The sequence below is a fragment of the Bufo bufo genome, chromosome 5 (genome assembly GCF_905171765.1).
Source record: "Bufo bufo chromosome 5, aBufBuf1.1, whole genome shotgun sequence".
In the NCBI taxonomy this organism is placed as follows: domain Eukaryota; kingdom Metazoa; phylum Chordata; class Amphibia; order Anura; family Bufonidae; genus Bufo; species Bufo bufo.
This window is the reverse complement of record NC_053393.1, coordinates 467,705,113-467,729,195: the sequence shown is the minus strand read 5'-3', so window position 1 is coordinate 467,729,195 and position 24,083 is coordinate 467,705,113. Positions and strand designations below refer to the sequence as shown.

At 41.3% G+C, this 24,083-nt stretch overlaps 1 protein-coding gene across 15 annotated transcripts in view; it reads right to left on the bottom strand.

Annotated features, from left to right (window-relative positions):
- Positions 1 to 24,083, bottom strand: part of LOC121002352 (sodium channel protein type 4 subunit alpha-like) — a 450,413-nt gene that overhangs the window by 299,640 nt on the left and 126,690 nt on the right. For 14 of the 15 annotated variants that reach the window (XM_040433808.1, XM_040433805.1, XM_040433807.1 and 11 more), the window contains 3 exons: positions 16,266 to 16,394; positions 11,778 to 11,869; positions 6,904 to 7,143 (listed from right to left, as the gene is read on the bottom strand). In XM_040433808.1, the coding sequence (XP_040289742.1) occupies positions 6,904 to 7,143; positions 11,778 to 11,869; positions 16,266 to 16,394 (461 nt within the window). Of the gene's footprint in view, positions 1 to 6,899; positions 7,144 to 11,777; positions 11,870 to 16,265; positions 16,395 to 24,083 lie in introns of those variants that run through there. The other variant, XM_040433815.1, reaches the window with a different exon arrangement.

Below are 24,083 nucleotides of genomic sequence, written 5' to 3'. Positions count from 1 at the left end.
CTACGTATGTAAGTGACATTTTTCATTGTGTAAAGACTAGGAATTAAAATATAGAAACTTAAATGGTCACTGTTAGTGTTGATCGAGCACCAAAGTGCTCGGGTGCTCGAGCAGAAAACTTTGGGATGCTTGTTCATTTTGATAAGAGTCAACCTGTTAGCATTTTCAGTTGACAGGCGGATACGCTTATCAGTTGTTATGCCCCCAGCAGCACTACATACCCGCTCTGACAAAAAGCTGGCAGCTGGGCAGGCCAGCACCTCCAAGGCGTAGAGCGCCAGTTCCTGCCACGTGTCCAGCTTGGACACCCAATAGTTGTAAGGCACAGAGTAATCACTGAGGACGGTGACACGGTCTGCTACGTACTCCTTCACCATCTTCCAAAACTTTTCCCTCCTTGTCACACTAGGCCGTGTATCAGGGTGAGGGTGCTGGCGGGGTGTCATGAAACTGTCCCAGGCCTTGGAGAGTGTCGCCCTGCCTCTGTTGGAACTGCTGTGTGTTCCCCTCGTCTCCCCTCCTCAGTTTCCCAAGGAACTACGTACTCTGCTGCCAGCGTTGTCAGCTGGAAATTTTTGGAGCAATTTTTCCACAAGGACCTTCTGGTATTGCACCATTTTGCTAGTCCTCTCCACCACAGGAATGAGAGATGAGAAGTTCTCTTTGTAGCGGGGGTCAAGAAGGGTGAGTAACCAGTAATCGTGTAGGCCAAAATGCGTATAACGTGAGGGTCATGGGAAAGGCAGCATAACATAAAGTCAGCCATGTGTGCCAGAGTCCCAACATACAAGACTTCGCTGTCCTCGTCAGGAGGATGACTCTCAATCTCCTCATCCTCTTCCTCCTCTTCGGCCCATCCACGCTGAACAGATGGAATAAACCTGCTATGGGTACTACCCTCTGTAGCGGAGGCATCCGTCTCCTGCTCCTCCTCCTCATCATCATCCAATTCCCGCTGAGAAGACGAACTGAGGGTGGTCTGGCTATCACCCTGTCTACTTCCCCCATTTCCACCTCTTCCACATGCAAGCCTTTGAGTAGACACAGAAGTGGGATGGTTACGCTGATAATAGCGGCATCGCCGCTCACCATCTGTGTTGATTCCTCAAAGTTGCGCAAAACCTCACAAAGGTCAGACATCCATGCCCACTCATCATTTGTGAAGAGCGGAAGCTGACTGGAAAGGCGATGACCATGTTGCAGCTGGTATTCCACTACTGCACTCTGCTGCTCACAAAGCCTGGCCAACATGTGGAACGTGGAGTTCTAGCGCGTGCTCACGTCGCACAACAGTCAGTGAGCTGGCAATTGCAAGTGCCGCTGCAGCATTGCCAGACCAGCGGCAGCTGTAAATGACTTTTGGAAATGGGCACACACGCGGCGCACCTTCACCAGTAGCTCAGGCAAATTGGGGTAGGTTTTGAGAAACCGCTGAACCACTAAGTTGAACATGTGGGCTAGGCATGGTATGTGTGTGAGCTTGCCGAGCTCCAAAGCCGCCACCAACTTAAGGCCATTATCAGACACAACCATGTCTAGTTGTAGGTTGAGTGGCGAGAGCCACAGCTCAGTGTGGTCCCTTATACCCTGCCACAGCTCTGCGGCGGTGTGCTGTTTGTCACCTAAGCAAATTAGTTTCAGCACGTCCTTTTGCCGCTTCCCCACTGCAGTGCTACATTGCTTCCAGCTACTGACTGATGGATGACTGGTGCTGCAAGATGAGAATTCAGAGGTGGAAGTAGAGAAGGGTCTATAACACCTTGTTGGGTCTATAACACCTTTCAACACTGAAAATTCCCTAAAAAAACACAATTCCTCTCCCTACACTATCTGTCCCTTCTGCTGCAGCTTGCCCTGACTAAGTCTGAGCCGAACCACGTGTCATCGGGTGCTATATAGCACCCGATGACGCATTCTGGCCAGCCAATCACTGTAATGCCAGTAACCAACATGGCTACGGCATTAGAGTGAGTGGCACGACTTCCCCGCACGTTTATTGGCTGCATAACATCCAACAAACGTGCAGGCAGGAGACTCGAGCATTGTGCTCGAGCACACGCGGTGTTCGGCCGAACACCGCAATGTGCCGAGCATCGCGCTGCTTGAGTGAAAAAGGTGTTCGGCCGAGCATGTTCGCCCGACACTAGTCACTGTATTTTTAACATACATTACATAACTCAATACCACAGGTGAATATAGGAATCTTTGTAATATATCTTTCAGAGAAAAATGCCTGTTTTCTGTCTTACTCTTCCTCACCCCCCCCCCCTCCTTTCCATAGACTTCTGTGGGCAGCATGTAATATGATCCTTCAGTGAGTTGGTAGTCCATCTTGGTCTCCCAAGACAGATTCAGCAGAGACTGTTTATGAGGGGGTGAGGGGAGAAAGAGAATTTTTTTTCTCTAATAAGATATATTAAGATTATTATATTAAGTTTCTTATATTCATCTGCATCATTAATTTACGCAAAGTCTGTTGAAAGCGCACTGGCCATTTAAAGGCTATGTACACCTTCAGGGGCATTTAAATTATTTTTTATAATTGCATTTTATTCATTTTGGGATCAAAATCTTTTTTTCAATTGGTCTTTATTAAAAATATTGAGCCATTCTGTCACAAAGGGTTAACTGTTTTTCTAGCTGTGTGAATGGTGCTTTCACTTTGTGCCAGTCATCTAATAAACCTTATCTGTAGATAACTAAAAGGTCATAAACACTTATCTAAGCCACATTCTTATCAGTAAGATACGAATTGAGCTATAATGTATGTTTATAAGGTTAGAGATCAGAGATAAAGAGCCCGTCAGCTCCCTGCCTGACGAAGCAGAGAGAAAATTCTGAACTAACTACTAGAGAAGCTCAAATATGTGCAGGGAAAAAGGCTCAATATTTTTAATTAAAATCAATTGAAAACATGATTTTCCGTTTCAAAATGAGTACAATGCCACAATAAAAAAACTGCCACCAAAGGTCTACATAGCCTTCAACTTATGTACTAGGTGAAAGGTTCCCTTTAAATGCTGTGTTAGAAAGTAGAGGAAAATAGTTCCTGTGTGTCTGGTTTAGAAATAACTGTAACTGGTGAAATGTTCAGGTACATAAATGTTTTCTATAAAATCATTAAAAATGAAAAGCGAGGTCTGCTCCAAACTTCTCATAATAGGTGTTGCTAAAGCTGTCTGTTCCTGGAGTTCTGTACTGTTATATCATCAAAATGACTTGTTCAATCTCGAAAGATGTTATTTGTGTTATCACTGTAATATAATAGTCTATCGTATAGTTCCTACAAGTAAAAAGTTGTATTTTCCTGCAAGTAGGACTAATTTGTATTTAAATTACATTTCTTTTTTTTTTGTAATCTGAATATTGTATTTAGTGTGCTGCGTAAAAATCCACACTGAATACATAACAGAATTGACAAGTGGTGTGGGTTCTAAAAAGCTTCTTTCACCATGATCAACTCTATTAAACCAGGTATAGTGCCTGGTAGGGTAGACCATGGTGACTAAAATTAACCTTTTCTCTCGGTAATTGGTAATACAAATGCACAGTAATTCTTATTTTTACTTATATGTAAATGAGGCGCTCGGAGCACCCTGGTCTTGGTCTAGGCCATCGGAGCACCAGTTCACTTCCACCTCTCTCTGTTGCCAGTCCCCCTCCCAAAGAGACTGAAAGGGCCAGCCACACTCACTGCTCTGATAGCTGGCCCTGAAATCCCATGAATGCACCAGCGTAGTAAATATCTCTTGAGGTCATCCAGAACTTCACTGCACCTGCACTGCTGTATACCCAAAACTTCAGGATGTGGCTTCAGAGCATTGAGGATGCCTAGCCCTGTCTATTTCATTGGAAGGAGGAGCAAAAACATGGAGCGGTGCTCTGAGGAGCTAATCCCGCCCCTCAGACCACCTAGTTTGCATATGATTAAAGATTAGAATTGCTCAGCATCAGTAATACCGATTGCAGAGAGAAAGGGCTCATTTTAGTCAAGATAAACTCTAACTGGTAGTAGCTTGCTTTTAAAGGGTTGATCACGCACAATGTACAGGGTGAATTTCCCAACAATTACACATAAAAATCCATGGCAATTCCACATGTACCCTAAACATTTGTCAACCGATCCCACTGATTTCACCTTAAAGATCCATCAGCCAAAATGAAACTGATCAAGAAAGAAAAATGCCTGACTTGAGCACCTCTACCCATATAGTGAATTGTGGTAACTGGTGTTTTTTACTGGCATTTTCTGCATGCCTATTGTTTTGGGGGAGGGGGGGGGGGTTGGGAGAAAAGTGTGTACCCCTGTGATGTCACTTTCTCTGGAGTACTGTATGGAAAAAAATTAATTGCTAAAAAATGCCAACAGAAGAAGGTCTATAGAAGAAAAAGGCAAGGCAATAAGGAAAAAATGCCAGACCCAAAGCATGCTGCAATTTGTAAAAAAACACCACTGACAGAAACAAACAGCGGGTCCGCAATGTATGGGCACTGCCCATGTGCACACTTGAATGGGTCAGCAATCTGGAAGAAGCTGTGCGGAACAATTTTTTTGCGGTGCATCCATCTGTGACAACCGGACGGATGGTGCCCATGCATTGGGGACCGCAAATTGCGGTTCCCCATGCACGGAACGACCGGCACACATTCGTGTGTATGAGGCCTAAGGGTGAAAATAAACACTACTACTACAAAAAAAATTATCGTTTGCCCTGTGTTTAATATTTCCCTTGGACTTCCTTGCAACATCTGGAGCTGGTGTTTTTTGCCTATAAAAAATGAACCACAAATTGCAAAGCTGCTCAAAAACATAAAAAAAAAAAAACTGTGTATGACACCAATCTGAAGAACTATGTAATGAGCAATTCTAAATAAAAGTTTTTTTAAGTTAATAAAATATTTAACATTTTTATATTAGTACATCTAAGGGCGAGTTCACATCACCGTTATGGATTCTGTTTTTGTTTTTCGTTATAATATGGTTATAACGGAAAATAATGGAATCCATAAGACGAAAGTCAAGACAAAAGCCTTTAAGAGTCATTCCGTTTTGATCCGTCATAATAGAAGTCTATGGGAATCATGACGAATCCGTCTGGTTCCCGCAATGCAAGACGGAAAACTGTTGACAGGACTTTTTTTCCGTTCTGAATAACGGAAACCAGACAGATCCGTTATGATTGCCCATAGACTTCTATTATGACGGATCAAAACGGAATGCCTCTTAAAGGCTTTTGTCTTGACTTTCGTCTTATGGATTTAGTTTTTTTCCGTTATAACCATGTTATAACGGAAAACAATGACAGAATCCATAACGGTGATGTGAACAAGCCCTAAAATACTCTGTGAACATAAATGCACATAAACAGTAATTTGAGATGTTACATAATTGATATATAAGATCACAGTGCAAAATAATGAAAGCTTAATGAGTAGAAAAATAAAAATATGTTTGTGGCAATATACTGTATAGTATCTGGGTTTAATATGGGAATTCAATCTACTTTTACAAGACAGATTACACAATTAAAAATGTTTTGGAAAAAAAATAAGAATCAGATATAAAAAACACAAAATAACTTTTCCCCTAAAATATTAAAGAAACAGTGAATATACCATTGAATAGTCTTCTTCTATCCAACTATTAACAATACAATTACAAATATGTTTTCACTTTCACACTGTTAGAGCTCCCTCCGGGGCTGTCACCCAGTTTGACCAGACTGCCGAATGACTAATCTGAATGGCTATATAATAGCACATCCATAGCACAAAAAGTAGGAAACTAAAGGCTCCTTTACATTGGCTGATGCACAGGCAATGATTGGGAAAGAGCATTTAGACAGGGCAGTTATTGGGAGCGAGTGTTCATAGAAAAGCTGATCCCTGATAATTGCCCCAATACTCATCCTGCATAAAAGTGCCTTAAATTCTCAAAAATGTTAACAGCGTGACATAAGAGAAGCTCTCATCAATAATAATGATCTCACTTTCTTTTGGGGGAAATATTGGGGTTGCTTAGGAGCTTACAGTGTTTACACTGAACTCTATAATAAAACAGCTTCCAGTAAGTTTCTTTAGATCCTCCTAGAAGTGGTAACTGGCACAGAATGGGGGTAAAAGGTGAACATTCAACTTAAAGGGGTTGTGCAGCTTGTTTTTTTATTTGCACCACAGCCTGAAATATTTGTGGAAAAATCCATACTCACCTGTTCCCCATCACTCCAATCCAGCTCCCTGCCTTTCTTCACTGTCCATCAGGGCCTGTCTGTTAACTTTCGCATGCACGAGATCACTTGCACTGCTGCAGCCAATGGCTGGCCTCAGTGGTCATGTGTCCCCAAGCAGCATGTCACTGCTAAGTCATGCGTCGCTTGGGGACACAACATCATTAAGGCCATTTATTGGCCGTAGAGGCGCATGTGACCTCGTCCATACCCCATCAAGAAGCAAACAAGCCGGAGAGCAGCACTTGGCCCAACAGTGACATGCTGCTTGGGGATATGTCACCCCTGAGGCCAATTATTTACTGCAGTGACACGTGACCTAGTCCATACTCCAGATGGAAGCAAAGAAGCCAGAGTGTGGCACTTAACCCAGCCGTGACATGCTGCTTGGGGATACATCAATGCTAAAGCCAGTTATTGGCTGCAGTGACCAACATGACTCCGTCCATGTGGAAGTTGACAGATTGGAACCCGAAGACCAATGAGGCAGAAAGCCAGGATGGAAAGGTGAGGAGCAGATGACTATGGTTAATTCCACAGCTATTCTAGCTAGGAGCTACATTTAAAAACAATGGACAACCCCTTAAGTATATATTAAGTAACAATATATTAAACTAATAACAGATTTGCATACAATTACATTAAGAAAATAGGAAAAAAGTAAAGCAAAACTTACTTTCATCACTAATGAAGTCATCATAAGTTGACCAGCTCGAGTTATCCATGCCCCAGTAAAAATTTTCAGAAAGGCTTCGATTATATTCAGTGAAATTTCTAACACATTTTTGTTTTAAGTGGCCCATAAAGAGCTGAAGCCCTATCAGGGCAAAGACGCTCAAACAGAAAACTGTTAAAATCATAACATCTGCAAGCTTCCTCACTGACTGGATAAGGGCTCCAACAATGGTTTTCAGTCCTGAGGGAAATAAACAAACATTTAGATGCTAGAAATGTACAGAACAACCTGGGATTCTATGACCAAATAAGAGATTTCTGAGATGTCTTAACTAGAAGGGGTATAGCATTCCCTATATAATATGTGTCCATGTTGGAAATTATTTAGAACTGTAAGTTCAGAAGGCTATGAGAAGATCACACTTTCTGACTCAAGAAAACAGAAGAATTTATGGTGCCAAAACTCTGTTTGCTTTATCTATGGTCGTCTATACTACATTGCCAAAAGAATGTGTACACTCTTTCCAAATACAAATGCGTTAATACGCTTTTGATGTCCACACTGCTATTTTAACTGTATACACTCTTCTGGTGAGTCTTTCCTCTATATTTTTGCATTATGGTTTTGAGATTTTAGAGCATTTAGTATCACGAGCATTAGTGGGGTCAAGCACTTATGTTGGGTGGTAAGAAATGGGACATAGCATTTCAAATAACTTGCAGGAATTTGATTTTGATGCACAAAGATTAATGATATTAGAATCATAAAATAAACTTGCTCATCACTGGAATTAAAGACGTTTCAGATAACTATGCTTCTTTCTCCGGGCTTTACAGCTACATATGCATTAGGACAGGAAGCAACCTCCTGGCAGCCACCAAACCCAGATTACTTTGTCAGACTACCAGGTGCTGAAGCGTAACTCATCCATCAAGAAAATAAAATTTCCACTGCTCCCAGTTCCAATGATGGTGTGTTTTAGATATCTTCAATTACACTTGTATTGCACATGACGATCTTGACTTTGTGTAGAGACCAAACTACATTGCTCTCAAAGACTAGTACAGTGCTGATGTTGTATTTAGTGTTCCAGCACCATAAGCACTTGGTGTTTTCATTCCATGACTTTCCATTCCATGGTAGTTCAAAGCTGAGTAGATGTTGGGCTTTTTCATTTCTCTATAACAGTGCTTAAAGTTGACCAGAGAGACATCAACAAGGAGTAAATCTGATAGGCTGCCTTGTTGGAATATTGATGGGGCCATAAAAGTCACTAAGCTCTTAGGTATTCCTTTTACTACCACTGTCTATGGCTATTACATGCATTGGCTTTATGCACCTCTAAGCAAAGAGTGCAGTAAAACTTCATTACAGTGTCCACATACTTTTGGCTGTGCAGTCTATATAAAGATAAAGGCTTCTGAAGTTGACACCTTACTTGACCTCTAGCCTATAGACAGAAGGCATTGAGAAATCGGACAACCTGAATTTCTGCTGTTTTTAATTTCTCTATTTTGTTTGGCAATTATTATTGTATATATGAAGTTTTGAAATAAATAAATATATATATATATATATATATATATATATATATATATATATATATATATAAAGATGGAGCAGGAAAAAGTTACTTTCCATTTACGTTGTTAGTAATTGGTCATATGAATGCCAGAAAAAAAACAATTTCTCGAATAATCACATTTCTACAGGTTTTAGGCCTCCAAACCATAGGGCATCATCTGTTGGGGGAAGAGTTGGCACAACCTTATACACATAAGATAGTTGGTTGGCCCCACCGAAATTGGGGATTTCAGTTTTAGGGAATGAGCTAACCTGAGACTAGCTGCAAAGCTGAACTTATTTTAGTACTGTTTTCTTTTAGAACTTTCTCACTCATTCAGTCACACACATTTGATCCAATATTGAATTCAATGCTTAGGTAAACATTCAGAATTTGTCAGTTCTTAAGAAAAGGAATTTTTTTTCCATACACCTGGATTAGCACAATCCAAATTGTAAGTAAAATCGGTGAAAAGACCCAAATATGAAAACATTTATGAGCATGCAACATCAAGCAGAGAAAGACAGAAGCCCAAACCACTGTACCACAAATCATTATAATCATCCTATTCTAGATCATCCTTAACAGGCGTTGGCAAGGTACATCAATACAGAGCAAAATTCAGTAAAATGTGGTAAGAAATCAGAAATTACATTTCATTGGAAATGATGAATGGTTAGCCCCACATTGTCTAATTTTAGACTTCTATTTTTCAAATATTGTGCCAGTAGGCCTCACTAGGAAGTTCAGTTCTGTTTATCTCAGTTATTTGTCGAATCCGGCACTTCCATTATTTTCGTTGTTCTGCTCCTCTTATGCAGCAAAACAACAGAAATAACTGGCGATAAACTAACCCTAAAACTACAGGGACTATTACACTTTCCTGCAGTTTAATGGGGTATAGTGGGTTATTAAGCTTGAGGAATCAATGGATTGAAGTCAATAACTTGATCACTTAGGGAGGTTAAAATCCTATCTGAAATATGTGCAGCCTTAGCACCAAACAGAATGTTTAATCTCTATAGAAGTAAACTGTTTGCCTCAGAAATCACAATATACTGTATATGTCTGACATAGATTGCCAACGTCTGAGAAAGGATGCTTACCTATAGGTTTTATCATGCAGACCTATCACCTTTCCATGCAGGTCAGAAATGTTAAGCACTAAGGCTGAACGGGACTTGTCTTCAGGATGTGATTCAGTCCAGCAGAGCTCCTAGTGGTGCAGATCCAGAATATATTTTTTTCCTAAACTTTAGAGCCTCTAATTATAAAATAACTCGGATTACTAATTATTAGGTGATTGGTTGGGTTGAAACCTATAAATACACGGGGACAGAGGTCTTCTTTTTTATTTCACTCAAGTGTCAAAACATTCCTTCTCCAGAACTTGCAATAGCATCTAAAATTAAAACTGGGGATAATAGTAGGGAAACTCTGCCGTTGCTCTGTGCTTGATTTGTATTCAACACAAAGGCGTATTTCTTTAATGTTGTATGAAATTACAGAAGGGCCTTCTTGTCTCACAGTCAGTTATTAGGAAGAAGCTCCACATTTTGCTAATAGACTCACTGAAGAATAGTGTCACAGCAGAGCAAAGGCAAATTTAACAATCCTATAATCTGATACTAGAAAGAACCTCCCTTACTTCTGTGCAGATGTACCTTATGTTTAAAATAAAGGACCTCCTAAACTTCTTCACATTTTCTTTGCAGGGGAATACAGCCTTTAAATGGGTTTTCTGGGATGAATAATTTTTATTTAATGTCCACAGTCTGCCTCCGTAAATAGAAAATGAATACTTACCTTCTCCCCTCCGCACTGCCTCTGCTGTGTTCATGTTCTTGTCCCAGCAGTGTTTACATCAAGCGCTGCATGGGCATGGTCACATGCTCCGCAGCAGCCAATGAATGGCTTGTACGGAGAGGTGGCGCTTGCGGTCACATCACTGCTGAAGTCAGTTACTGGCTGCAGCAGAGCAGGCAATCATGCCCATGCAGCATCGAATGTAAACACAGTGGGGACCAAAACATGGACACGATGGAGGCAGCACGGAGGACTGAAGCGACAGGGAACAGGTATGAATTTTCTGTTCAGGAATTGGATAAACATTAATTACTCCCAAAAAACCCCTTTAAAGGGTATTTCTACCTCTGAACATCAATATTTTACTTAGTATGTACATAAAATTTATATCACAAGTGACAGGTTGCATTATGGTCCAGAGCTGAATTTATAATTCTGCTAGATGTCATTGGAAACGGTCACCTCTAAAGGCTTATCTAAACTCCTAAATTGCAGTGTGACAATTTTCCTTCTTCCCAGTTTACACTATACACTACTTTACTCACCCTTCAAATGTCCCGCTGCTCCAACACTGCCAGTCCAGTCCTTCCGAAAGTGATGACATCCCGATCATCTTCACAATCATTGGCCTCAGCAGTCACATGATCTACTGGTCTGTGGTTGCATGCTATTTATGCACGGTTGACCTCTAGGCCAGTGATTAGCTGCTGCGGTCTTGTGAAGACAGATAGGATGCCATCGCTTCCAGATGGCAGGGACTGGATCAACCGAACACCGGAAAAGCAGGAAGGTGAGTATAGCACATTTCCTGCTCATAGCCTTTTAAAAATATCCTGGACAGCCCCTTTAAGGAAGATTGAACTGGTCAAAAAGCCAATACAGCTACAAGCCAAATGCTCACTTCATTATCAGTTATTTTTCCAGACTCCTCTATAAGCACGCATGCTCAGCTCAATAGGTAGAGGACAGTATAACTTTGTGATACGCTGATTGGGAATTATTTCCTGTGTGAAGAAACATCTGCCTTTGGGGGACTGCGAAGAGACCCACACAGATTAGACTGTTAGTCTATCCCACTGTATTGAAAGTATGAACGAGACATGGTCACCAGGTAAGCTATTAATCTTGAGGAACACAGCTAAACAATTAATTCAAGTAGGAATTCTAAGGGCAAAGACTTTATGGTATGGCCAGGATGATTTTCCAATTGCTGTCTGAATATTGTGGAAAAATAAACAATATCTATATTACTCAATAAGTCAACCCTAATGACATACGCACCCAAGATTAGAATTTCTATAAATCATTGTACACTGGATTTTCTGCAGCTTTCATCCCTATAAAAATTTCTAAAATATTCATTCTGCAGACAAGTCACATTCTCGACATACAACCATTCCGAAGAATTTTTAGTGTGGAACATTGTCAGTGAGACATCAGTTTGGTTAATAGGAATGGTATGTGGGCTTTCACAAGCAGCCTTAGTGTTTAACCCAATCCTCACCTGGAATGACCGAGATTGTTTTCAAAGCTCGAAGTACTCTGAATGTCCTTAAAGCTGACACATTGCCCAGGTCCACAAACTCAGTAGCATATCTGTAATAAGGGAAAGTCACACACAAACAATAGCAAAACTCCATCCAACAACAACAGCAAAAGAGGGAAAACAGGGCACAGACTGAAGCACTTGCAGTAGCTGGGATCTAGAGAGGGTTGGGGCCATCTTACCTGGGATTACTGATATAGTTTTCAGAGCTCTCAACACTCTGAAAGTTCGTAGAGCTGAAACATTGCCTAGGTTTACAAACTCTGTTACAAACCTGTAGAATCAAACCATAGTTATTTGGAATCGAGGAATGGAGGAAGCTACTGCATCAACGCTGAGACAAGATACCAATGTTACCCAGGAAAAATCCCAAGATAAAATGAAGATGCTTTATGGACCAAAAGGTTATCAATAATAAGTCATTTTACAACTGGGAAACAATGGTAAATTATTGCAGCAGGTGAATAAGGTCTGGTGTCACATCTCACTCCATTACCAAGTATATGGCCAATAATATTTTGTCCGGCTGTAAAGTACAACAGTGTTGCAAGCCATTGAGGTTTTCCTGGACCACTGTCTACAAGATGCCATCTAATGAGCTTTCTTGATATATGTGAAGAATTTTAATAAGTCATCTGACTATTCCCCAAACATAATTTACATTTTATGGCAACTAGTTTGCAGATTTTAAAGGGCGTCTCTGGGAATGATTTTAAATGGCTGCCAGCAAACTGTCCTAGAATGTGAGCAGTACTGGTTGCAACCATTTGCAGAGCTGCCTAGGGCGGTGTGGTGGGCAGGGCCTCACTACCCTGCTTTACAATAGATGGTCATGATATGATTCTGCCTACGATATGCCATCATGGCTGAGCAGCCTGACAGGAAAACTCACCAATATGTAGTATATGCAAGTTTGTATGCAAGTGTGTAGTGAAGCCCGGCCCCTCAATCCCTAGGCAGCTCTCCAAGAACAGACATTCTAGGACAGGTTCCCGGCGGCCATTTTAAATCATTCCTGAAGAATCCCTATAAGAATCTTATGAAAATAGCATTATTAGGCCAAAAGATTTTAACCCTCTCTTGATCCTGATACGATTATGCCCCAATATTCATAGTGTACATACAGTAGAGAGGACCCTGGAAAAAAAAATCCGCACATCTAGACCAAACTCAAAAGCGGTCCTGATTTTAGCAGGATAATCTGTAAACCAAGACTCAAAAGGGGTGGGATTTGTTTAACCCCTACCCAAAATTAAGCATTTAGGGGAATTTGGGGGCATTTCTTGGTGTTCCGGTGGGGGGCTTAGGGCTCATGCACACGAACGTATTTTCTTTCCGTGTCCGTTTCGTTCTTTTTTTTTGCGGACTGTATGTGGAACTATTCATTTCAATGTGTCCGCAAAAAAAACGGAAGGTACTCCATGTGCATTCCGTTTCCGCATGTCCGTATTTCCGTTCCACAAAAAAAAAAATAACGTGTCCTTTTATTGTCCGCATTACGGACAAGGATAGTACTGTTCTATTAGGGGCCAGCTGTTCCGTTCAGCTCAATAGGTAGAGGACAGTATAATTTTGTGATACGCTGATTGGGAATTATTTCCTGTGTGAAGAAACATCTGCCTTTGGGGGACTGCGAAGAGACCCATACAGATTAGACTGTTAGTCTATCCCACTGTATTGAAAGTATGACATGGTCACCAGGTAAGCTATTAATCTTGAGGAACACAGCTAAACAATTAATTCAAGTAGGAATTCTAAGGGCAAAGACTTTATGGTATGGCCAGGATGATTTTCCAATTGCTGTCTGAATATTGTGGGAAAATAAACAATATCTATATTACTCAATAGGTCAACCCTAATGACATATGCACCCAAGATTAGAATTTCTATAAGTCATTGTACACTGGATTTTCATGCGTTTTTTACGGACCGCAAAATACATACGGTTGTGTGCATAAGGCCTTAGAGTGTCCTGATCCTGATATTGGCAAGTACATTAGACCTTTCCTCTAACCAATTTCACACTGGGTCATGCCACGGTGGAAGTAAAAAGAGGAGAGAGGTATAAAACCCTCTGAAATGGCTCTTAGTGCAAAGTCACTCCCACCTCCCTTGCTATAGTTTAATGCTATTTGCTGGGTATTTTTCTTCTTTCTTCTTCTTTTTATTATCATTATTATTATTATTATTATTATTATTATTATTATTATTTGTATTATTATTATTTAGAGCATCTATCAGCTCCATTGATTTACATGTTGGCGAAATGTCGTTGTGGGAAGAAGCTCTTTTCACAATTTACCGTTGGGTTTTCTATATCACATGCACATGGGACACTAGTGTGAAGTTACTGTATATATAAAAAAATTCTAATTAATTCTAGTTACAATACAGGATTCTTTTTATATAACTTCCAGGAAAGCAGATTCCATGTATATACTAATATTATAGCAAATTTTCATATACAAATTGGAATTCAGTTAAAAAAAAAAGTTATATAGGATTAGAAAAAAAAAATTCCCCTCGAACAGCGCCACTCTTGTCCACAGACGAGGGTGGTACTGCAGGTCTGCCCAAATTAAGTGATTAGACTATTTCGTAATCTCAACCCACTTTATATGGCATACTTGGAGAAAGCTCTGAATTAATTCCATGACCTTTTTAGACTATGTATTTCTATCAGATATCCATCTTTTGACTCTCTATTTAATAGAATCCAGAATCCAGTGGTTCCATTTTGATTTATTGATATAGTAAACTGGTTTCATTTAGAATTATTACATCCAGTTCCTTTGAAGGGTTTGTGCCAAGAGAGAAACTTATCCCCTATCCTTGGGATCCACACAAGATCAGTCAGCGTCCAAGCACCGAAACCCTGCTGATCATGAGTAGGGGAGTCCCGTGGCCAGCTATGAATGGAGAGGCAGGTTGCGCATGTCACTGCCATCCATTCATTGTCTAGGGGACAGCTGTAGATAGCCGAGTAAAGCATTCAGCTATGTCTAGTCATTCTATAGAGAATAAACGGAGTTGCAACAGATACACATTGAGCACAGGTGCTTTTCATTCATGTACACTCATTTGTTTCTCAAAATTTGCCATGTGTCCACCAACTGTAGGACTGGTGGAGAAAGACAAGTAGAGAGTTTGTCTGTTATCTTAGTCCAATAGACAGTGAATGGAGCAGCAGGAGGCACCACCATTCAAACCTCCCAGGACTCCCACTCCAGTGATTGGTGGGATCCCACAGATCATATATTTATCACCAATCCTGTGGTTTGATTACGTTTCTCGTGGAACCAGCCCTTTAATATATTCAGTCAAAGTGATTCCAATAATAAATTAGGACTAAACACTGCGATTTTCTAGAACAAAAATGGCATTTCTTCAGTATTCTCTTTCTGTTTCCTGATTCACTCGTCAGATATATTAAATATTCAGCAAACTGTACAAAGAATGACAATAAATTGCCAGCAATTGAATCACTGCCTGTTACAAGGGAGACAGTGTTATTTTTTGGAAACCACAAGTATATCTCATTCCGGTTAAACAACTTTCACATTTATTAACAATTATGATTATTCTGACTTCAGTCTCAGAAAAATATTTAATTGTCCACTCTTATGTGCTTCCCACTCATGACACTTTTTATCAAACATTACATACACTAAGGGAGATATTTATCATCTCCTTACGCCATATTGCGTTAAAAAAGTCGCAAACACTACGTATGTAATTTATTAAACATTACTATAATGCAATTTTGTTGAAAGTGCCATTTCTACGCTGCCCTCACCATTTTCCAAAAAAAAGGCATGGTAAGGGCGGAGGTTGGGTGGGACCAGGAGGCCCGCACATTTATCTTCATTTACACCAGTTTTCTTGCATAAATGTAGACAATAATCTATGTCAGCTCTGAGCTGCCGCAGATTTCAATTTAGGTGTACATACTGCTAGAGGATGTGCCTAATTTATGACGAGTTTGTGCCTCCTCCATAAAATAGGCATATCCTCCAGTAGCACAGGTGACCAGTGTAGAAAACCTCTTTTTGAATCTCCCTCTAAAGGGGCCATTTATATTGGTCAATTATCACCACAATTCCCTTGTTTCTGAATAATCATAAAGATAATTTAACAGTCTGAATTGAGAGAATCAACCCCATCATAAGGAGTATTACTGACGGTGATACACTCGTAGCAGTATTTAAACTAGCCATTGATACCTAGTGCAGGTTTAAATCAAGAGCCATCGCTAGACAACAATGATATTGCCCAGTGGGTGGAATTTTCACCCTGCCAGCTGTGAGGATCATACTGATAGGGATACCCATCAGATCCCCAACCAAAACACTGTATCTGCAGTAGACTAAGACACCTATAGCAGTGAAGCCCAACAAAACAATCTGTATACCGTATATCTAACATAAAATAAGTAATTATACTCACGCCATGACAATAACACTGAAGTCCAACCAGTTCCATGGGTCCCTCAAGAAGGTGAATTCTTTCAGACAGAATCCTCTTGCCAGAATTTTTATCAATGATTCAAAAGTATAAATGCCAGTGAAAGTATACCTGGTTAGAGTGCACAAGGGAAGATTTAGTTAACACTAATCCAAGTGCAGAAAATCCCAATAATATGGCCACAAATGTACTTCCATTACCTTCAATGTAATGAAAAATCATATAGTTCATAATGTAGAAGGCAAATATGCAAAGTGCGTGTTGGGTTGGAAAATGACCTCTTTCTTAGAGCATTCCCATTTCCATTCACCTATCCTTGTAGACTTCTTCGACTATGTGTTCACAACCTTGTTCCCTTCCTAATATATCTTAAAGGTACTGTCTCATCAGAAAATGACCTATTGTTTAAATCAAGCTTTACGTTAAACATATTTTTTGATATTTTTTGTTTTAATTTTTCATGTCACTACCGATATATAAAACAAACACTAAAATCATGCAGTTTTCCCGTTTTGGCCTTTAGGTCTAATAATATATTGAGAGCTATCACATCTGTATAGATAACATAGGATCCACCATTCACAATAGGTGATATCACAGCTTATCTACTCCTTCCTGACCTCTTAACCTCTGCATTGAAAACTCTCCCATTGAAGTCAAAGAGGTCCCCTCCAGTCTATTGTATCTATGGCTGATGGCGGCTTTTCTTAAAAAACAGGAATATTCACATACTTTATGCCTAGTGGCCAATGGGAAAACTGCATGACTTTAGTATTTTTTTAAATATAGATAGGGACACAGAAAGGTTTTAATAAATTCTCCCAAATTCTAAAAAAATATATACACTGCTCAAAAAAATAAAGGGAACACAAAAATAACACATCCTAGATCTGAATTAATTAAATATTCTTCTGAAATACTTTGTTCTTTACATAGTTGAATGTGCTGACAACAAAATCACACAAAAATAAAAAAATGGAAATCAAATTTTTCAACCCAAGGAGGTCTGGATTTGGAGTCGCACTCAAAATTAAAGTGGAAAAACACACTACAGGCTGATCCAACTTTGATGTAATGTCCTTAAAACAAGTCAAAATGAGGCTCAGTAGTGTGTGTGGCCTCCACGTGCCTGTATGACCTCCCTACAACGCCTGTGCATGCTCCTGATGAGGTGGCGAACGGTCTCCTGAGGGATCTCCTCCCAGACCTGGACTAAAGCATCTGCCAACTCCTGGACAGTCTGTGGTGCAACGTGACGTTGGTGGATCGAGCGACACATGATGTCCTAGATGTGCTCAATTGGATTCAGGTCTGGGGAAGGGGGCGGGCCAGTCCATAGCATCAATGCCTTCATCTTGCAGGAACTGCTAACACACTCCAGCCACATGAGGTCTAGCATTGTCTTGCATTAGGAGGAACCCAGGGCCAACTGCACCAGCATATGGTCTCACAAGGGGTCTGAGGATCTCATCTCGGTACCTAATGGCAGTCAGGCTACCTCTGGCAAGCACATGGAGGGCTGTGCGGCCCTCCAAAGAAATGCCACCCCACACCATTACTGACCCAATGCCAAACCGGTCATGCTGGAGGATGTTGCAGGCAGCAGAACGTTCTCCACGGCGTCTCAAGACTCTGTCACGTCTGTCACATGTGCTCAGTGTGAACCTGCTTTCATCTGTGAAGAGCACAGGGCGCCAGTGGCGAATTTGCCAATCTTGGTGTTCTCTGGCAAATGCCAAACGTCCTGCACGGTGTTGGGCTGTAAGCACAACCCCCACCTGTGGACGTCGGGCCCTCATATCACCCTCATGGAGTCTGTTTCTGACCGTTTGAGCAGACACATGCACATTTGTGGCCTGCTGGAGGTCATTTTGCAGGGCTCTGGCAGTGCTCCTCCTGTTCCTCCTTGCACAAAGGCGGAGGTAGCGGTCCTGCTGCTGGGTTGTACTGGCCTGTCTCCTGGTAGCGACTCCATGCTCTGGACACTACGCTGACAGACACAGCAAACCTTCTTGCCACAGCTCGCATTGATGTGCCATCCTGGATAAGCTGCATTACCTGAGCCACTTGTGTGGGTTGTAGACTCCGTCTCATGCTACCACTAGAGTGAAAGCACCGCCAGCATTCAAAAGTGACCAAAACATCAGCCAGGAAGCATAGGAACTGAGAAGTGGTCTGTGGTCACCACCTGCAGAACCACTCCTTTATTGGGGGTGTCTTGCTAAATGCCTATAATTTCCACCTGTTGTCTATCCCATTTGCACAACAGCACGTGAAATTGATTGTCACTCAGTGTTGCTTCCTAAGTGGACAGTTTGATTTCACAGAAGTGTGATTGACTTGGAGTTACATTGTGTTGTTTAAGTGTTCCCTTTATTTTTTTGAGCAGTGTATGTTTAATATGTTTGTTGCGCTCAATGTAGAAACTGGCCTAATTCCTGCTGGATCCCATTATAGTCAATGAGCTCCACTGGTGCAAGAACCTATCCTTAGGGGCGTAGCTATAAGGGGTGCAGAGGTAGCAGTTGCTACTGGGCCCAGGAGCCTGAGGGGGCCCAAAGACCCTTGTGCCTCATAAGAAGACACCGGTATGATAGTACATGCTGGGAGGGCTCTGTTATAGATTTTGCACTTGGGCCCAGAATCTTCAAGTTACAACTCTGGCTGGAGGGAAGAGGTTAGGTCAAGAATTTGGCATGGGGGGTGCCGTTTCAATTCTTGCCTCAGGCTGCAGGAGGGCTATGTGCTCCCCTGCCCGTTGCCACAAAGCACTGATGGAAGGGGGACCCAAGCTGAACTCTTGCAGTGGGGTCCATGAGCCTTTAGCTAGGTCCCTGCCTATCCGACTAGGCCAGATACAGTGAACTCCAGCAGGCAGTTCCTCTGACAGAACGGTCTGCTGGATAGCTTTACCGCGGGTGTGGAACTAGTTTCCCAATGATCACTTTGTCCTTAATCTACATTAATGCTCATACTTGCTCTACCCATAAAATAACCGTTTGCAGTCTTTGAAGGTAATGGTTAGAGGTGATGAAGCCTAAAACATATATTAGGACATACTGTATATTTCTATGGAATAAATGCATAAAAATAAAAAAATACAAATGATACAATTAATTAAAGGCAATATACCTTAGTATAGAAAGAGTCCATCAAGGTTGATATACATCAAGCTTTAATTCTGTCTGTTAAACAGTTTCGATTAGCTATCACTCCATGCAGATATTATAGCCGAGTTAATCATGCACATGCTGAACAATATTAATAGTGTCTGTCTGTTAAGTAGACGACGTTGAGGACATGAGTCTGAAAATAAATGGAAGCTTCAATCCAGCATCTCCGTATGGACTGGCAATAATTAGATCAAGCATGGGTGCCACATCCTAGAAATCAATTCATTAATGAGCATAACCTACATAGGGAAATGTAGCCTCAATGCATCATGGTGGATTCAGTTTTCTTGCTATGCAGTATGGTTTACATGAATCATACCTCTCAGCTCTTAGCAGGGTTACAAATTTTGTGTTTTAGATGCTAATTTTATGTGGTAACTGAAGAAAACAATACCATAGGATTTACATATTCCCAGGTCCATTGCTAGCATCTCAGAAGATTTGGGGCCCAATCCCCAATGCATATGTGTTTAATTTTTTGATCCAATCCCCCGGTCCTAGTACTAAAGGCATATTTGGATGGATATTATATTGAGCACTATCACACATACAGGAGAATGCAGCACCCCATACTTCTTACATAAAGTGACATCTCCTCTGATGTAGACATTCTCTTTTCTCATCTTCTCCATTCGACCAAGACAACATGTCTCATCTCTGCAGACAGACATCTTAGATTCCTCACTTTTCTATCATCCTCTTCCTCCTGGTATCCTGACACCCCTCACTCCCCAACAGTTATAATGCCCCTGAGGACTGCCCCCAGTCAATATAAGGGTGCCTGCACATGATGCGGATTCCGTTCGGTTTCTCTATGTGCATTTTCTTGCAGAAAAAAATCTGCACAATACGGTACCAGCAAAGTGTATGAGATTTTACAAATCTCATGTACACTTTACTTTTTCCTTAGGTGCAAAATTTACCTGCTGTACAGATTTTGAAATCCGCAGCAGGTCAATTGTTGTTGTGGATTTCACCTTTTTCAAATGGAGGGTGAGATCTCTGATCAAAAGCGCACCAAAAAAACACAATTATGTATTACAGGCTTTGGTGTGGAAATGCACAGAAATACACATGGAAATTCATGCAGATTTTCTGCACCTTACCCTGCACCCGTATGCAAGCACTCTAATGCCCCTCTGCACTGCCCCGGTCAGTATAATTCTTCTCTGTATTGCCCCCAGTCAGTATAATGTCCCTTTATAATGCCCCCAGTCAGTATAAACCCCTCTGTAATGCCCCCAGTCAGTATAATGCCCTCTGTAATGCCCCCAGATGAAATAATGCTCCTAAATAGTTCCTCCAGAATTAAAGTAGTCCTTTAGTTATGTTTGCCCACCCCCCCATAGTACCCCAGTACTATAGGTCCCAACATGAACATGAGGGAAAAAAAAAACTTGACCCCAAGACGCATCTGAGATACAGGCTACAGGCCTCTTCTGGCCTGTGCCCTGAGTTGCTGGCTTCTCAGCTCAGGCCCCCGCCCTCCTACTTTATTACAGTCCTCAGGCCTAGTGGCCTATGGTCTATGAGAGTGTATTGTGGTGCAGGGAGTCATTGGCTCCCATGTCTTGCCGCAGTAATTTGGGGCCCTGGACAAAAGAGCTGGGGACAAAGCCCAGGATGTTCTGACCTAGCAATGCCCCTGCATTTTCTGCTATGATATATACCTAGGTGGCTCACCATTCTCTTGTTTGTGATTGTAGACACCATGATAAACGGTTCACTCAAAAATTGCTAACTTTTGTGTACTGTACAGCTTTACAACATGTGCCCTTATGGGACAGAAAGTCGGCTCTGAGCACTAAAATTTGGAACAATTGGATAATTGGTGTCTGGGCTCTCTGAGAACACTGGACTGGCTTGGGTTTTGTAGATGTGACTGAAGTAATAAGAGGTGGGACAAAAAGGTGTTTTGCCACCTGTGAGCCTGTTCCTCAGGGGTGACAAGGATATCGTTTATTAGCACCCATGACAATCTATCCTCAGCAAATCAGATGACCAGAGAAGCCACTGAAGGTTCAGGAACAAGGTCCTCCTCTGCCAGTGTCAACATCTACTGATCTGAATGGGAACACATTAGAACGTAATAGAGAAAAACTTTGAGTTTAATTTAGATTGATTTTTATTGGAAATGTCCTGTGTCATCCTAAAAATAGCCTAATTTTACAGCCATGTCAATCACTGAGTGTCATATTCAGTGGAAAATATGTAGACAGGAAAGTTCTGTCAATAAACCCATGAGGAAAATCAATGTAGATAGAGTACTTTGGAAAATGGCACAGCGGAGACAGTTATATTGTGGGTTGAAATCACGTTCGACTGAGGGGACCTACTGTCCAAAGTTCTTACACTCACCCCACTAAGTGGCAAACTCCATGACGCTATGTACAGATGGTGCTTCTTCTAAAAGTATAGAATATCCAGGACCACTTTTAACCAAGGAATATAGAAAAGGCACCTAGATCTTACAGCTGTCCAGCACCATCACCCTATGTACCCCTATCCTTAAATGGAGGGTTATGACGCCATGAACCTAACCGGTTGAAATGCTACTACTGTATCTGTATTGTATTCCATAACATGTAGCCCAGTTGTTTTTTCCACAACATAATTAAAATTGATTTTCTTCTTCAGAGTTCCTGCTGCAATGTGTGTCCAGACACGAAACATTAGGTCAATGATTAACCTATTCATTTCCACTGCTACAACGAAAGGCACCACTTTAAGAGCATTTCGGCCACCCAGCACAAAGAGAACTTCTGCAGGTTCAGAAGAGTCAAACTAGTGTACAAAAGGAGGACTAAACCTATGGGCACTAAGTAACTTATAATATGGGCAGCTCATGGCATTCACACATAGGTATGAACATAAAAAAAGAGACACGCGAGTGTGGCAGGGAGGAACATCTATAGGGGACATTCACATGACTGTATGTATTCACATGACTGTACGTCAGCGTTTCATCCGTCACATGGATGTCATTCGTATTTTGCGGTTCCGTGTTTTGTGGACTGCAAAATATATATGGTCGTGTGAATGCCCTACTAAGGCCTAGTTCACATTTCCGTGTCTTTTTGAAAAAAATCTGTCCATGATTTATCGGTGAACAGGTCCGTAAAGGATGCGTGTTTGGTTCATGTGTCCGTTTTCTTCCCTCTGTGTGTCATCTGTAATCCATAGACACTGCGCAGCTGAAAATTTATCTACATCTCCTACCAGTGGTAAGCGAAAAATGGAAAAAAACAGATGCCATCCGTGTTGTGTCAGTGATTTTTACCCATAGACTTCAATAGGCGTGCTAGGCCCCCATCATGGACCAAAGTAGTGCAGAGATTTTTTTCACTGACCTAACACATTACAAACACATTAAAAACAACGGGTACGGGTTCTGTCCGCAGAAAATGCAGACAGCACAGATCAGTGAAAAACAGAAATGTGAACAAGGCTATATAAAAACCGTACGCTCGCAATCAGTTTACGACCATATAGTCACTAAAATGTGCAGCATCAGACTAGCCCTTTTACAGATTTGTGGATATTATTATCAGGCAGCATTCTTGAAAAGCTTTCCGGTAAGTATGTATTATATGGCGACTATAAAAGTCTTAGACATATAGGAATGGCAGAGTTCTTACGTACCGCAGAGTTTCCTCATGATTTGATAAATCGAGATATGAAATTAATCAGAGCTGTGTGTAGGTGGCAGATATTTGTACGGTGCTGTTGGATTAGATCCTTTTTAAAAGCTTTCCTACAGTCCTGAGTTTGCACCCCCCACCTGTAATGTACATTGAGCGTAATCCAGCCATGTGCGCTGAGCCCAGGTGCCTACGCTTAATTTGCCTGCAAAGATGGTGCTTATAAAAGCCGTGTTTAATGTATGCATTCGTTTACAGCCCGGTTCTCCGCAGTGGTTTATCTACTAATTGCTGCAAAGTGTCCCCTTTTCAATGTAGGATAAGCAATTGGAAGTAGAATGTGTGTATTACTGCTTTTTACTCATTATGTATAAATCATACGCTTTATAGACTCCTAGCTTACAGCATGTTGTAAAGTAGCCATTTATTCGGTAGAAAACCTGTGCCCACCCTGTATTTAGTGTAAAAATTATGATATGATTGACACTTTAAATACGCTATTTATTAGAGCATCCAAGGCATAAAGCAACGACTCCAACCTCCAACCAAGCATTTGGGGATGCATTTTCTCACTTCTGCTGTCCTTCTGAAAAGGACTAGAGGCCTGTCCGTGTGTAATTTACCCATATGCTCTTGCTCCTCTCCCCCTGATGTACGTACACAGAAATCGTGGTGAACATCAAACTCAAAATAGGTTTATAACTATAGCTATAGCTGTATATAATGATAGCTGCTCATATAATTCGGACCCCATACAGCCATCACAAAGAGAATACGCACACATGCAGTACCACAGACATGGGGGTATCTGCAATTGTTTTATTGTATTGTATTGTTATCGTTATGTATTTCATATTTTGGCCGTGCATTCCAGCACAGGGGTCATGGATGGCAAAAGGTTGGTGGGAACAGGGCTGACCATCCTGTTCCACTCCTCTTGGTGGGATGGGCTTGTCCTCCTCCCTACCAGGAAGGGGAGTTCCTGT